Here is a 16,099-nt window from a genome sequence, read left to right as displayed (position 1 = left end):
CTTTTAATATTGTGGGTCTCAAACGTAAGCATGTATCAGAACCACCTGGTGGGCTTGCTGAAACAGATTGCTGGGCTCCCTCCCCAGAATGAGAATCTTTCAGTCTGGGGTGGGGCTAGAAAATTTGCATTTCTCACATGTACGCAAATGATGCTGCTTGTCTGTGGACCACACTTTGAGAACTACTTGCTAATAAAATAAATTACTCCTAATAAATTAGGAATGCAATCATATTTCAAAGTGAGAATGAGCATGTGATTTCTTTTCACCAGTATGCAGCCTGCTGCAAGCGCTGTGCTCTTGGGCAGTCACTGGGCATTATCTGGCCAGAAGTTGGTGTGTATAAATTGGGAGTGTTTAAGAGTTTCTTAAAATTTGTAGCCCCTCTGTCAGTATACAGATCTTCTATTGAAGAGCCCATGCAGCTGCCTTTTTATCTGGGTCATCACATTCACAGCCTGCCCAATAGATGTGGAGGCCCTGCCTAATAGGACCTCTCTTCTCCCTCTTCCACTCTTGGACAGTAAAAGCTATCTCCTGCAGTAAGCATTTTGTTTGCATTATATACAAGATTATTAGCCATTACTATGATAATTACAAAAAGCAGCAGGATGATAAAGTGTTGGATACTTTTGTTTCATATTATGCCTTTTGATTTACTCCCTCCCTACCTTCTGGCCTTCCATCGCTCCTGTCATGCAGTATTTTGACCACATAGATCCAGCCCTTGGGATACATACCTACTGGCAGCAAATAAGCCAAAATGATGATGGACCAAAATACCAGAATGTAAATTTTTAAAGTGTTTTCTTTATTTGAAGCTTTTCTACTTATGAAGGTAACACATACTATTAGAACAAGTGAAACAAAATGATACAAAGAAGTATAGAGGCAAAAGTGACCATTCTTCCCTCTTCAGATGAACAATGTTGGCAACCTGGTTGGCTTCCTCCAGCTCCATTATACTCTCTTCCTTATTGTGGGTTAAGATTTTTTACTTTGATCTAAAATACTTGACACCTATCTGTTAAGCTAGACTATACTGTGACTTTGAAATAGTGTTAATTCTCGAATAATGCTATGGGATTAGAGTGTTGTAAGATTTTGTGTCTGGGAAGAGTGGATTTTAGGAAGGCAGGCAGTGCAATTATATGGATATAGGCTGGAAAATAAGAGGTCATTTGTCCTAATTTCATTGCTGTCACTTAAGATTATAGCAAACCTTGATTTCTTAATCTGAAAGTAGAACATTAAGTAGTTAACTTTGTAGGGGAGAAAAAACTTTTTTTTCTGTTCTCTTCTGTTCATTGTTTGGAGGTCTGCTAATTAAACTGATAAACAGATTAGCAAGAGAACAGATTTTTGAGTTCACAGAGAAGTGTGAGTCAAGGAGGCTGTTAGAATTTGGGGCTTATATACTGTTGGTTGGGGAATAGAGAGGGAAAAGGGGCACTTAGGGGAAGACAAATGACTTTTAGGAGTGATTTATGAGCCCTTTGGAGAATAGATGGAAGATATGATAATTTTGACTTCCTTGGTTGTGAAACTTCTGGGAGCGGATTTACAACAACTGAGTTCTTTTGGGAAGCTCTGCTTTTAGGGAGATAAGAGGGTTCAGAAACAAAGTCTATTCTCGGATGCTTTCATCTTGGAATAATGTTTATGCCACTATGGCATATTCTGGACCCCTCATCAACATTAAGTACTGTGTCAATAAGATATGAGTTGTGGATTTCCTTTTTTTTTCCCCCTCTGAGTAGACTGTTTGAGGTTAAACTCAGTATCAGTCAGGACTCTTTATTTTGCACATAACTTAAACCTCAGTACACCCTGGCTTATGAAATTAGAAGTCTAGAAATAGGGTAGGCTTTAATGTAGAGTTGCTTGATCCAGCAGCTCAATGATACCATCCAAAGGACCTAATTTCTTGAACTCTTCTATCTTTGTGATTTGAATTTCAGCTAAATGCTGGTTCCTCTTTGGTCCTAGGTTGGCTGCCTACCAGTAGCAATTCATGCAACGTTCCAAGGAAGAGTCCTGGGTGTTGCCTTTTTGGGACCATTTAAGCAGTGATTGTGGCCAGGGATATAGAATGTGATGATGGGCCTAAGATAACTAGGGGTGGGTTATCCCTCTGTTGGAGATACAGAAAATGAGAGCACTACTGGGAAGGGGGAAGAAGGGGAATGACTATGGTATAGACAACCAGTCATGTCTACTAAGATACAGTCCTGTAACTAAAGGCTTTCATGTTTTATAGTGTGATGCTGTCTTTTAAATAAATATGATTCCTAGTTAAAACCTGCTCTAGATTCTCTAGGGAATCAGCTTAATATAATATCTTCTTTATTCCGTTATAAACCTTTAAACTTACCTTGGGTTATAAAGTGAATTCAACCCTTCACTGTCATTGTAGATATTTGTAATGAATTTATGCATTTAAATTACATGACTCAGAACTACTTTGAACAAACCTCAGAGGATAGCAATCATTTCATGTATGATTTCTGAAAGCTTTACTCATGTTTTCCAGCTGTGCACTTAAGGAGCTTAAGTGATGAAGGGAGCAGTCATTTACATGCATGGTTGGGTTAATTTGTCCTTTTTCCTAGGCTTAGCTTTGTATCTAATGCTTCAGGTGTTTGTGTGTCTGCTTTCCATAAATTTTATGGAAAGATTTTCTATTTCTGAAATAAATAGAAACGTAGATTTATACTGCCCCCAGGACAAGGTTCAAAAAGGCAATGAGTTTGCACCAAAAAATAATGTCAGTTAGATTGTGTGATTTAGTGAGATATATTAAATTTTAAAATCTTTCTATACTGTATTTGAGCATTTTATCTTTTAATATTAGTTTTCACATACACTTACTGACATTTCCTCTATTATTGGAAAAGTAGTAATGTTAGATAAATATTTACTGACAATACTGGGACAGAAAAAATTGAAATAGTTTTTAAAAAGCCACAGTTGCATGATCCTAATACAACTATATCATTGTGTGAGTATATGTATGTAAGCTGTAAAGATACTATAGTATATAAATGCTTCAATATTTTTGTTCTTGGAAATGAAAAAAAAATCAAAAAAGGAAGTATTCATATTCTCTCACCTAGAATTATCTCTAAATACATGTTGATATTTTTGCTTATAGTTGTCCTTGTTTTCTATTTTTTATTTTTATTTTTTGATTGAAGTGTAGTTGACACACTATGTTAACATTAGTTTCAGGTGTACAACATGGACAACTCAACGTGTAATGCTGTGCTCACCATACAACGGTCCTACAGTACCATTTACTATGTTCCCTAAGCTGTACCTTTCATCCCTGAGACTTACTCATTTCATAACTGAAAGCCTGTACCTCCCACTCCCCTCAGCTGGTTTTGTTTGTTGGTGGACCTTCAGGTTGTTTCTGACTCTCGGCTATTATGATTAATGCTTTTGTGAGCAGTGATATACAAGTATTTGAGTACCTGGCCACAATCACATTCCTTACTTAGGAATAGAATTGCTGGGTCATATGGTAATGTTATGTTTAACTTTTTGAGGAATCACTAAATTGTTTTTCAAAGTGTCTGCACCATTTTATATTCCCACCAGCAATATAGGAGGATTCCATTTCTTCACATTGTTGCTAATAATTACTTCTTTTTTAAGATTTATTTATTTTAGAGCAAGAGAGTGAGAGAGCGGGCGCTTGTGGGGGGTGGCAGTCAGAGGGAGAGGGAGAGAAATACTCAGGCAGACTCCCTGCTGAGCGCAGAACCCAATGAAGGGCTCAGTCCTGGGACCCAGAGATCATGACCTGAGCCAAAATCAAGAGTCGACTGCTTAACCAACTGATGAGCCATCCAGGTGCCCCTATTCTTTGTTTTTTGGGTATTTGTCTTAATAGCCAATCTAGTGGATGTGAAGTGGTATTTCATTATGGTTTTGATTTGCATTACCCTGGTGGCTAATGATGTTGGGCATGTTTTCATATTTTTGGTGGCTGTTTATTTGTATATCTTTGGAGAAATTTCTATTCAGATCCTTTGCTCATTTTAAAATTGGAGTGTCTTTTTGTTGTTGTTGTAAGAGTTCTATATTTTTCTGGGTACTAGACCCTTGTTCTAAGAAATACATACTTCTCTTTGAGTTTTCCATTTGCCTCAAGTTGTTCATAGTGATGCTTATTATTTTAAAAAACACTGCTGTATTTGCAGATATATTCCCTGCTTATTTTTAATATAATTTGTACCTCCCTCAACATTTCTTCCTTTCCATAGTTTGGGTTTTTTTAGAGAATCAGTTTGTGACTTTTTAAATCCTGTTTTGTGTCTTTGCTTTTTATTTCATTAATTTCAGTTCTTAACGTACGTTTTTCCACCTATTTTTTTTTTTACCTCTTTAGTTGAGTGCTCACTATTTTTCCAGCCTTTTCTTTTTCAGTAAGCATTTAAGATTGCACTTTTCTTTCTATGTGTTGCTTTAGCTGAATGTATCCTATAAGTTTTTAAAGGTACAGTCTCTTACTCAGTTTTCAGACTTTTATTCCTGTTTCATTTCTAAGCTTGGTATGTGTCAGTTTTATAAAAGTTCTCAGTGTAGTTGAGGATCATGTGTGCTCCCTAATTTTGGTTGCAGTTTTCTCTATATCCATTAGATTAGATAAAGCTTTAGTTTTGTTCACGTCTGTATGCCTGCTAATTTTTGATCTGCTGAGTTATTGAAAGAAGTGTGGATTTCTTTATATAGTTCAGTCCATTATTGATTTGTTTTCAATACACAGCTGTACTTTTTTTTTTTTTTTAAAGATTTTATTTATTTATTAGAGAGAGAGCACAAGAGGGGGGAGCGGGAGAGGGAGAAGCAGACTCCCTGCTGAGCAGGGAACCCGATGCGGGACTCAACCCCGGGACTCCAGGATCATGACCTGAGCCGAAGGCAGTCGCTTAACCAACTGAGCCACCCAGGTGCCCTCAGCTATACTTTTCTTTGTGGTGAACTGAACCTTCATCATTCTTTAGGGACAGTATCCTTAGTAATGCTTTTTGCCTTAGATTTTTTTTTTTTTGGTCTGATAGTAAGAGGGCTATGCCAGAGCCCTTCTTTTTAGTTTTTTACATGATGTATATTTTTCCATCCTTTGTGAGACAACAAAGTTTATAGCTGGATTTTATTTATTTTAAATTTCTTTTTTAAGTGGTAATTTGCATTTATTTCTACCATACTACTTTGTGATTCCTAGTCTTCCTGGTTCCCCTTACTCGTTCTGTTTTTCTTTATTATATATTGATTGGGTTTTTAAAATTCCATTTTGCCTTTCCTATCACACCCGCACTGGTTTGGAAGTTATTCACAAATTTTTACAAAATGTGTATACATAACTTACCAAAATCAAGTCTGTCAGTATTTTCTCACTTACCCCCAAAATACTAGGGCATTAGGATATCTGAGATCAGAATACATTTCTTCATTATTGGCAGGTATTTTAGTTCTGTTTCTTTACCCCTTTAGATTTCCATTCTATACAGTCAGTGTTAAGTTTAGATTTGCCCATATGCTTACCAATTTCTTTGCCATTCATTCCTTCTTCCTGAATATTCTTTAGGAGTTCTTTTATTGGCAGTCTGTTTAGTTAGGTTTTGTTTGTTTGAAAAGGTCTATATCACCCTTGTTCTTGAAGGAAATTTTTTGTGGGTGTACAATTCCAGATTGATAGTTATTTTTCCCAAGTATCTGTAATATTGTGTTGTGCTGTCCTTTGGCTTGAATTATTGTTGAGAAGTCTTGGTTCCAGATATTGATTCCTTTTACTGCTCTGAGTCCAAAAGTGGATTTCTTTTTTCTATTTGGATTTGCTGTGTTCTCTTAATCAGAGAATTCATGTCTTTTATCAGTTCTGGAAAATTATCAATCATTATCTCTTTAAATGTGTTCGTTCCTTCATTCTCTTCTCCTAAAACTGTGATTGGACATATGTTAGACTTTCACATTCTTTTTCTGCCATGCGTCTGTGCTGCTCTCTTTGTGATTACTTCAGATGTTCCAATTCACTGAGTGTCTCTTCAGCTCTGATATGTTTAACCAGTCCATAGGGGTTTTTTTTCAATGACTATATTTTTTTATTTATAAAAGTTATTCGGTTCATTTCTAACTCTGCCTAGTCTTTTTTTTTTCTTTTTTAAAGTAGCATCTTGTTCTTTGCTCATGTGTTCCATTCTCTATTATTTCAAACATTTTAATATACTTAATATTCCATATTTAAAATTTCTTGGTTTAAATCTACCCCTTGTTTCTGCTGAGTCTTTTTTTTTTTTTTTTTTTTTTGACTCTTATTGTTGGTGGCTTCTTTCCTTCTCTGTTCTATATGTTTAGATTATGAATTTGCATCTTTCTGGGTTCTCTCCGTGCAAATCATACATCCTCCCCCTGCCCCAGATAAAATTTACTCTTGCCATGTATCCCACAATATAAGCCAGGAACACTTTTTTTTTTTTTTAAGATTTTGTTTGTTTATTTAGAGAGAGATAGCAAGAGGGTGTGTGGGCGGGAGGGAGGGGCAGAGGGAGAGAGATGAGCATGGAGCCCCACGTGGGGTTTGAGATTGTGACCTGAGCTGAAATCAAGAGTCGGACGCTCAACCCACTGAGCCACCTCAGTGCCCCATAAGCCAAGAACACTTTTAAGTTAATTTCTCAGCCTGGAGTTTTTTTGATTTGTTGGAGCAAAGATTTAGCTCCTAAAAAAGAAGCCCCAAATAAATAAATAATGGTGGCTTAACCAAGAATATGGGCTTAATTTTCTGTCAAAGCAGCGTGAGCATAGTAGCACAGGGCTGGTGGGACAGCTGGGCTGGTGGGACAGCCCTGCTGTCTCTGGGACCTGCCTCCTCCTTTATTGCTCCAGAGCAGAACCCTTAGGGTATTGCCTTCAAGGTCCAGGTTGGCTTACTACCTTACCTTTATTCCAGCGAGTGGGAGAGGACAAAAGGAGAAGTGGGGGACACATTATGGAAATGGTACACGTCATTTCTGCTCATGTTGTGTTGGCCAGAATTTAGTCCTATCTCCACACCTAGCTGCATGGGAAGCCGGAGCTGGATTCTTTGTTCTTGATAGTTATGTATCCTGTGAAAAGTGGTCAGATCTACTACTGTAGAAGGAAAGGATAATAAAAATGGCAACAATGAGCAGCCTTTTTCCACTGCCAACAAAAACAGACATTTGAAATCCCAACCCCAGTGAAGCCTGGCTTTTTGTCAGGGAGGAAACTCTCTCTTTTCCTTCCCTTTCCTACGGGCTCAGGCTGAGAGAGGTTTTTTGTTGTTGTTGTTTTTAAGATTTAGTATTTATTTATTTGTTTGAGAGAAAGAGCACAAGTGCGGGGCAGGGGGAGGGCAGAGGGAGAGGGAGAGAAGCAGACTTCCCGCTGAACGTGGAGCCCCACAGCATGGGGCCCAAACAGGCCCAATGCAGGGCCCCATCCCAGGACCCAGAGATAGTGACCCAAGCCAAAACCAAGAGTCAGATGCTTAACTGACTGAACCATCCAGGTGCCGATAAAGATGGCTATTAAAAATGGTCCTTGTGGCCTGGTTTTATGCTGGCAACCCTCCACTTTGCAGGGGCTCTGACGTCTAGTTTTTTTTTTTTAACTCAGCTATACATTTATTTTAATAAATGCTTATAAATATTTAGTATTTCTAGGATAGTGGAGTGCTTTTGTTTGTTTTAAGCTCTCCAGTATCTTCCCTATTTAATTTCTCCTTTCTAATTACTTAAATCTATCTTTCATGTAACTTCTCTGATTAAAAAAAAGCCTTTCTACTATAGTAGTAGTACAGGTAAATTTTTTTTTTTTTTAAGATTTTATTTATTTGAGAGAGAGATCACAAGTGGGGGTGCAGGGAGAGGGAGAAGCAGACTCCCCACTAAGCCCCACTGATCCCACATGGCTCTGCCTCTCTTAAGTTCACTGGAAGAGGCAAATCCTTCAGCAATGTCAGCCCACCATTGCAGTATTATTTTCCCTTGGAATTATCCTAAGTCTTGGTTCTTTTTTCTAGATCATCTTCACTGTCTCTTTGAATCAACTGTATAATATTATTGATGTACCATTGTGCAAATGTGTGATGTTTATCATTTCTGGGTTTTGCTGTAACAGATAAATCTGCAGAGATCTTACTCATCCCTGTGTTGTTTTGCATCTGTTGCATTATTCCTTAGGTTGAATTCCTGGGAGTAGAATTGCTATGTCAAAGAGTATAACAAATATTTCTGAATCTTGTCTCATACTGCCTTTTTTTAAAGGTTATAACAACTTAGATTCTCACCAGAAATGAATGAGTATGCTGATTTCACTGTAGCCTCATCAGTATTTGGTAGTAGGATTTCTTTTCCTTTAAAAAAAAAAAAAATAGCTGTAGAATATCTTAAGGTTACTTAAATATTCATATATTTTATTGAGCTTTAGCATTTTCTTGTGGGTTACTTTGCTACGTGTTTTCTCATCTGTGAGTTGTATGTTTTTATATTTGCCTATTTAATGACCTTGGTATTTTTCAAATACATGCAAACCAAGTTCCTTTATTAAAAAAAAAGTTAATCTTTCCATTTTTACATTTTTTTGTAGCTATTTTTACAAATCTTTTTGGGTTTTTTTTTAAATTTGGTTTATTCAAAAATTTAAATTTTAGTATAGTGAAATCTCTTGTCAGTTTAAATTGAGAAAGTTATTTGATCAATGTTTTATTCTTTTTTTTTTTTTTTGGCTAGCTTTTTGTAATTTTAATGCCTTATTCTTGTGGTGTTCACCTTTGGTATGTGAAGAAGGTGTGCTCTGTATAAGTGGAGAGTAATTGGAAAGAGATTATATTAATCCCATTTATTAAGTTTTAGAAGATCTCCTTGTCTTAGAAAACTGACTCTCCTATATTGTGCTTTTATACATAATTATTTTTAGTAGTTTTTGTTTGTTTGTTTTAATAGGCTCCACACCCAACGTGGGGCTTTAATTTATTAATCCCTGATATTAAGAGTCGCATGCTCTGTGAGCCAGTCAGGCTTCCCTCCCCTGATTCTTTTTAATAGTTCTTAGTGTCTGTAAGGATATGCTACATTCTTTTTTAAAAGATATTCTTTCCTAATTTTGTCTAAGTTTTAATTGTTTTGTTTCAAAAAGGGATTCCTATTGGACGGTCTCTTAGGAATGAGTAGATGTTAATTGATTTGGTTTTCTCTTTTCATAGTTTACCTTTTTGCTTACCAGTTGTTGTAAATATTCCAGTAAGCAGTTATTTTTTTTATAAAAGTCTTAAATAGTTGGGATGCCTGGGTGGCTCAGTCAGTTAAGCGTCTGCCTTCGGCTCGGGTCATGGTCCTGGGATCAAGCCCTGCGTCAGGCTCCTTGCTCAGCGGGGAGCCTGCTTCTCCCTCTCCCTCTGCCTGCCGCTCTGCCTGCTTGTGCGCTCTCTGTCAAATCAGTCAGTCAGTCTTTTTTTAAGAAAGTCCTAAATAGTTAAGACTTGGTTTCTAAATATTTTGTGTATACATTTGCCATTGTAAGTGAGATCTGTCATTATGGCTTCTTGATGGCTGTTGGTAAGAATTTAGGGAGACAGGGCGCCTGGGTGGCTCAGTTGGTTGGGCGACTGCCTTCAGCTCAGGTCATGATCCTGGAGTCCCGGGATCGAGTCCCGCATCCGGCTCCCTGCTCAGCGGGGAGTCTGCTTCTCCCTCTCCCGCTCCCCCCTCTTGTGCTCTTTCTCTCTCTCAAATAAATAAATAAAATCTTTAAAAAAAAAAAAAAAAAGAATTTAGGGAGACAAAGTATTTAAGAGAGATTTTTTTTTTTAAGATTTTATTTATTTTAGAACAAGCCAGAGAGCACGAGCAGGGGGAGGGGCAGCCGGAGTGGGGAGAGAGAGAATCCCAAGCCGACTTCACTCTGAGCATGAAGCGTGACGCCAGCCTTGATCCCAGGACCCTGAGATCATGACCTGAGCCAAAATCAGGATTCAGATACTCCATCGATGGAACCACCCAGGCGCCCCCTTGAAAGATTTTGATTAACTTTCAGTTTGAAGAAATGAAATTCTGTAGCTTTCTTAAAAAAAATTTTGAGATTCCTGAGATGGATCCTTGGTTTGGGTAAAAACTATACATTCTTTTATAGGCTATGAACATTGAACATTCTTTAGTAATGGTTAGGAAGAACATATTGAACATTGTTTAGGGGGAAGTGTAAATAAAAATACTGAATACTACTAGTGACATAAGCTCTGCATCTTTTTCATCTAGTAATTTTTGGATGTCTAGAGCTCTAATAAGCTCCTTATAAACAGAATTTTACATCTAAACTCCTTAATTGTCAGAGTAACTTAAAACATAAGTTTAACTCAAAATACAAGTGAAGTTTAAATGAAGGAAAAGAAAATACATTATTTCCATCTTGACCCATCATTTATAAAATTTAGTTATTCTTTGTTCTGTCTATAGGTGGAAAACCATGAATTCCTTGTGAAACCTTCATTTGATCCCAATCTGAGTGAATTAAGAGAAATTATGGATGACTTGGAAAAGAAGATGCAGTCAACATTAGTAAGTGCAGCGAGAGATTTAGGTAAGAAGGCCTCATTGGCGGTTTGAATAATTCTTTTGTGTATATGGTGTCCCCACTGGTGCCAGAATTACTTGCCTAGAAGACACAGTGAATCATGCCACTTCCTTGTTTAAAGTGCCAGGCCTTTCTTCCACAGAATGAAATTATAAACACTTCCAAATTGAGGTACAGGATACTTTGTGTTTGGAGCCTTACTCTCTTCCAGATTTGTCTCTTACTACTCTCCAACCCCAGGATGATCCCACAAATCAACCAAGAGGCCTTGCATCATTTCCTTGAAATAGGATCTGTATTAAACATACCTCCTCTGTAAGCTTCATTCTACTAGGAATAGTTCATTGATTTGGCTTTGGGGTTCCCAAGCACTGCATTAACATCAGCTTTTTTTAAATGTCTGCCTTCCATACTAGATTTTTTTTTTTTTTTTTTGAGGGAGAGAGGGAGAGAACGCATGCGTGAGTGGGGATAGGGGCAGAGGGAGAAGGAGAGAGAAAATCTTAAGCAGGCTCCTCCTCAGCCAGTGTAGAGCCCAGTGTGGGGCTCGATCTCAGGACCCTGAGATCATGACCTGAGCCGAAATCATGAGTCTGATGCTTAATCAACTGAGCCACCCAGGCGCCCCATACTAGATTATTAATTCCCCAATTAGTCTCATATTATTCACACTAATTTGTTCTGAATTGATGAACCTTTTTGTTTGAGCATCTTTCATGTGTATGTTGAATGAATAAATATATCTTAGCATATTAGAAGACCCCTCAAGCAGTAATTCTTATTAAACTTTTAGAGAATCTGATGAAAGTTATGAATCCTCTTCCCAGAAATATGTCCATACCTACATATACAAAACACTTTGCAAATAGTTACCGTGGAGAATCCATATATGGACTAGACCCTAGGTAAAGAATCTTTGCCTTTCTTTTTTTTTTTTTTTTTAGATTTTTATTTATTTATTTGAGAGAGAGAGAGAATGAGACACAGAGAGCATGAGAGGGAGGAGGGTCAGAGGGAGAAGCAGACTCCCTGCCGAGCAGGGAGCCCGATGCGGGACTCGATCCTGGGACTCCAGGACCATGACCTGAGCCGAAGGCAGTCGCTTAACCAACTGAGCCACCCAGGCGCCCAAGAATCTTTGCCTTTCTTTACCCTTCTCATTTCATAGCTCTTTCTACGTTCTTTCTATGGTCTCTTTCCTCCCCGGCCCAGTGAAGTCTGTCTTTAGTTGTTTGCTGCTACTAATATTTGATAGCCATGCTTTAGCTATCAAATTTGTAGATGATCTCTTTCTTCTGATTTATACTCTAAAGATCACATTGATGAATGAGATGATGGGGACACACTTAAAAAACTCAAAAACCTGGGGCGCCTGGGTGGCTCAGTCGTTAAGCGTCTGCCTTCGGCTCAGGTCATGATCTCAGGGTCCTGGGATCGAGCCCCGCATCGGGCTCCCTGCTCCGTGGGAAACCTGCTTCTCCCTCTCCCACTCCTCCTGCTTGTGTTCCCTCTCTCGCTCTCTGTCTCTCTGTCAGATAAATAAATAAAATCTAGCTGATCGATCATTGCTTATTTTGTGAAGTTTCCTACACTTAACAGAAACTATGTGTCCTAGTTTTATAGAGTTTTATTGTGAGAGTCCTAAGTTTTTGTTTGGAAGGTGTGTTTGTTCCCCTTAATCCTACTCTGTATTAGATCCAGAGATATGCTTCAGTGAAGTAAGAACCCTGGTGCAGAGCTCCTCAAGGGCAGGGGCTGTAGCGTATCCATCCCTGTGCCCATAGCCCACTGTTGTGCTCTACAGCTTTGGTTGGCTGTACCCAGAGAGCACTTCCATGTCAGAAGCTACCATTAATACGAGAGTTGGAGGATTTTATAGATAGCCTTCATTCATGTAGTTGAGTGAAGTAGAGTTTCAGTATTTCCCGGTTAGATCATCTTAATAATTTCCACTGTGTTGTCTTGTAATAAGAGTTAATTATTTTAAACATTTACATTGAAAGATGGCTGTAGACATCTGTGACATACTTTTTCTTTATCTCCATATCATGAAGGTTTGGATCCTGGCAAACAGATTAAATTGGATTCCAGTGCACAGTTTGGTTATTACTTTCGCGTAACATGTAAGGAAGAAAAAGTCCTTCGTAACAATAAAAACTTCAGTACAGTGGACATTCAGAAGAATGGTGTTAAATTTACCAACAGGTTTGTATGCCTGCATTATTTTGTTAAGCCTTCAGTGGCTCCATGGAACTATAAATTATTTTCTGATGAGACATGAATGTTCTATGATAAGGAAGTTTTACCTTACTTGTTAATTGATACGAGGTATCAGGTAAGAATGAAGCTTTATTTTTTTATAAGAGCCTCATTGGGTGTTCCAACACCCCTTGTTAAATAACTCCTCTTTTCCTCATTGACTGAAGGGATACTTTGGGTCTGTTTTTTTTTATTGTTGTTTGTTTTATAAAGATTTTATTTATTTATTTGAGAGAGAGCACAAGCAGGGGGTGGGTGTGGAGAGGGAGAAGCAGGCTCCCTGTCGAGCAGAGAGCCTGACACGGGCTCGATCCCAGGATCCTGGGATTATGACCTGAGCCAAAGGCAGATGCTTAACAAACTGAGCAATCCAGGTGCCCCCTTTGGGTCTGTTTTTAAGATTGTTCTTTCACGGGGCACCTGGGTGGCTGAGTCAGTTAAATGTCTGCCTTTGCCTCAGGTCAGGATCCCAGGGTCCTGGGATTGAGCCCCGCATTGGGCTCCCTGCTCAGTAGGGAGTCTACTTCTGCCTCTTCCTCTGCCCCTTCTCCAGCTTGTGCTCGCGCTCTCTCTCTCTCGCACTTCGCTCTCTCTCAAGTAAATAAATAAATAAAATCTTAAAAAAAAAAAAAAAAAGATTGTTCTTTCATGGGGTGCCTGGGCAGCTCAGTGGAATTAGTGGCTCGCTCTTGATTTCGGCTCAGGTCATGATCCCAGGGTTATGAGATTGAGCCCTGAGTCAGGCTCCCTACTCAGCAAGATTCTCTCTCTCTCCCTCTCTTCCCCTCCTCTGTCACTCTCTCAAATAAATAAATATTTATTTATTTATAAATTTTGAAGTTTGTTCTTGGCCACCTGGGTGGCTCAGTTGGTTAAGCGTCTGCCTTCAGCTCAGGTCATGATCTCAGGGTCCTGGGATCAAGTCCCACATCAGGCTCCTTGCTCATGGGGACCCTGCTTCTCCCTCTGCCTGCCACTCCCCCTGCTTGTGCGTGCTCTCTATCAGATAAATAAATAAATAAAATCTTAAAAAAATAAAATAAAAAAATAAAAAATTGTTCTTTTACATATCTGTCTCACCATTCTTTTGTCAATATGAGATTGTATTATAGTTAGTTTGTATTACGCTTCCATATCAGAGTTTCCCATCATATCTCTGCTTTATAATTATTTTCACGTTTGTTTTTTCTAAGAAAGCTTTGATATCATTTATCAATTTAAAAAATTCTGGTATATCAGTTGGATATAAATTAGTTAGGGAGATGCCTACCATCTTTAGTGAGGCCACTCACTAGATTGTTGCTTTTTCAAAATCCTGTTTCATGTTGAAAAAGATTTTATAAGTTTTTCTTTTCCTTCACTGATGTTAGAAAGTTTCTGAAGCAAATTATGTATAGGTGAAAGACGAATTATTTTGAAATAATCTTCCATGATTTGGGGTGGGGGCATATATCTTTTCCCTTCTGTACTATATTAGAATTTATGGCAGGCCTTACACCCACCCCTCCTGAATATTCCCAGTACTTTACAGGTAGTTTTGTGTATGTGATCCCCTTTTATCATTTATTCAGCAAGTATTTTGAGTGTTTATTATGTGCAGTCATTATTCTGGGTGTTCAGACACCCCAGGAATGAAAACAATCTGTTCGGTTTGTCTCTTGTAACAATTTTGAAATAAATAGGTTTATTTCTTTCATTATTTAGATGAAGAAGCTGAAACTCCCAATTCCCCAGGATTAGACAATTAACATTAGGTACTCAACAGCTAGCTCTCCTATTGCCCAATTTAGTAGTAGTTGTTTTTCCAGCAAACTGTGTCTCTGATTGAAGTTATATTCAATAATGGCTTAACTGAGATAGAACTTTTGGGGTATTAAAACCATCTTCAAATCATCATTGGTTAGGTACAAGTAAAAGAGATTGAGCTGAATGACCACATTTAGTCTAAAAGTTGTGGAAGATTCATTTGTTCATTTTTGTCAACAAATTGAATGCTTGCTGTGTATCTGATTCTTTGATCATACAATTTTCCTTCTTAAAATCCTCCAATGTCTGTCATCCAGGAAAATCTATTGTGACTTGCACATCTGGTCCCGTCCCCATCCACTTTCATCTCTTATTTGCTCTCCTTCACATAGTGGTCTCACTTTCACAATGTCTTTGCCTCTTGCTTGTCTTCCTTTAATTCTTTCTGTTTGCCTGTTTCCTAGCAGTCTTTGCTGCTGCTGCTTGCCCATGCACTGTGCCTGAGCTGCATGTGTGTGTGATGCAGTCAGCTAATCCATCAAGTTCACAATTACTGCCTTGGTCGATGTCCTCCTCCATCTAGTGAATGCTTCCCCCTCTTTCTCTTCTCCTCTGTGCCCCCAATCTTGTCTTTTTGTTTTTTATTTCATTCTCTTTCTTTGACATCAGTGAATATTTTTCCTTTACTTTATTCTCATCCTTCTTCTTTTTTTATTTCAACCTATAGTTTTCATTTTTTTCTTTACTCAATAAGATTTGGTTTTCAAAACATTTTCTTACTTTGACAACCTTCAATATCAAAAGACAGCCATACTACAGTAATGAGAGAAACTGTGTGGTGTGTGTGTGAATTTGAAAAGGGGGGATGGGGATGCCTGGGTGGCTCAGTCGGTTAAGCATCTGCCTTTGGCTTGGGTCATGATCCCAGGGTCCTGGGATCGAGTCCCGCATCAGGGAGCCTGCTTCTCCCTCTGCCTGCCACTCCCCCTGCTTGTGTTCCCTCTCTCGCTGTGTCTCTCTGTCAAATAAATAAATAAAATCTTAAAAAAACGGGGGGGGGGGGGGAATGGCCTCTATCTGAAATGAGGATGAAGACTTATTCCATTTAAATATTTTAGAAAAGGTCACAGATCAGAATTCTACTCAGGGGAATAAATGTTATAGCAAGATTTGTGCCAGTGAGCTCTTCCAAACAGTGTAAATGTTAAATACACTGAATTCCATCCACTTCTGTCCCTAATGAGTTGCCCATTTTCTACTCACATTTTCATTTTAATTATTGTTTTGGTGCTTTATAGTACACATTACTTTAGTAGATGTTTTGATATTTTTAATAATGTCATTATCTTGACTTGCAGTAAACTGACTTCTCTCAATGAAGAGTATACCAAAAATAAAACCGAGTATGAGGAAGCCCAGGATGCCATTGTTAAAGAAATTGTCAATATTTCTTCAGGTAAATTTAATAGAACCAATACATAAAATGTTCTGA

The 16,099-nt window shown here is 38.2% G+C and overlaps 1 protein-coding gene across 1 annotated transcript in view; it reads left to right on the top strand.

Moving 5' to 3' along the window:
• Positions 1-16,099, top strand: part of MSH2 (mutS homolog 2) — an 81,046-nt gene that overhangs the window by 54,265 nt on the left and 10,682 nt on the right. The window contains exons 9-11 of the mRNA XM_035001617.1: positions 10,485-10,608; positions 12,657-12,807; positions 15,966-16,063. Coding sequence (XP_034857508.1) covers positions 10,485-10,608; positions 12,657-12,807; positions 15,966-16,063 — 373 coding nt within the window. The remainder of the gene's footprint in view (positions 1-10,484; positions 10,609-12,656; positions 12,808-15,965; positions 16,064-16,099) is intronic.

The sequence above is a fragment of the Mirounga leonina genome, unplaced genomic scaffold (genome assembly GCF_011800145.1).
Source record: "Mirounga leonina isolate KUSES-001 unplaced genomic scaffold, KU_Mleo_1.0 Mir_125, whole genome shotgun sequence".
Lineage (NCBI taxonomy): Eukaryota > Metazoa > Chordata > Mammalia > Carnivora > Phocidae > Mirounga > Mirounga leonina.
The sequence above is the reverse complement of the archived record's forward strand: the minus strand, read 5'-3'. Positions and strand labels throughout refer to the sequence as shown.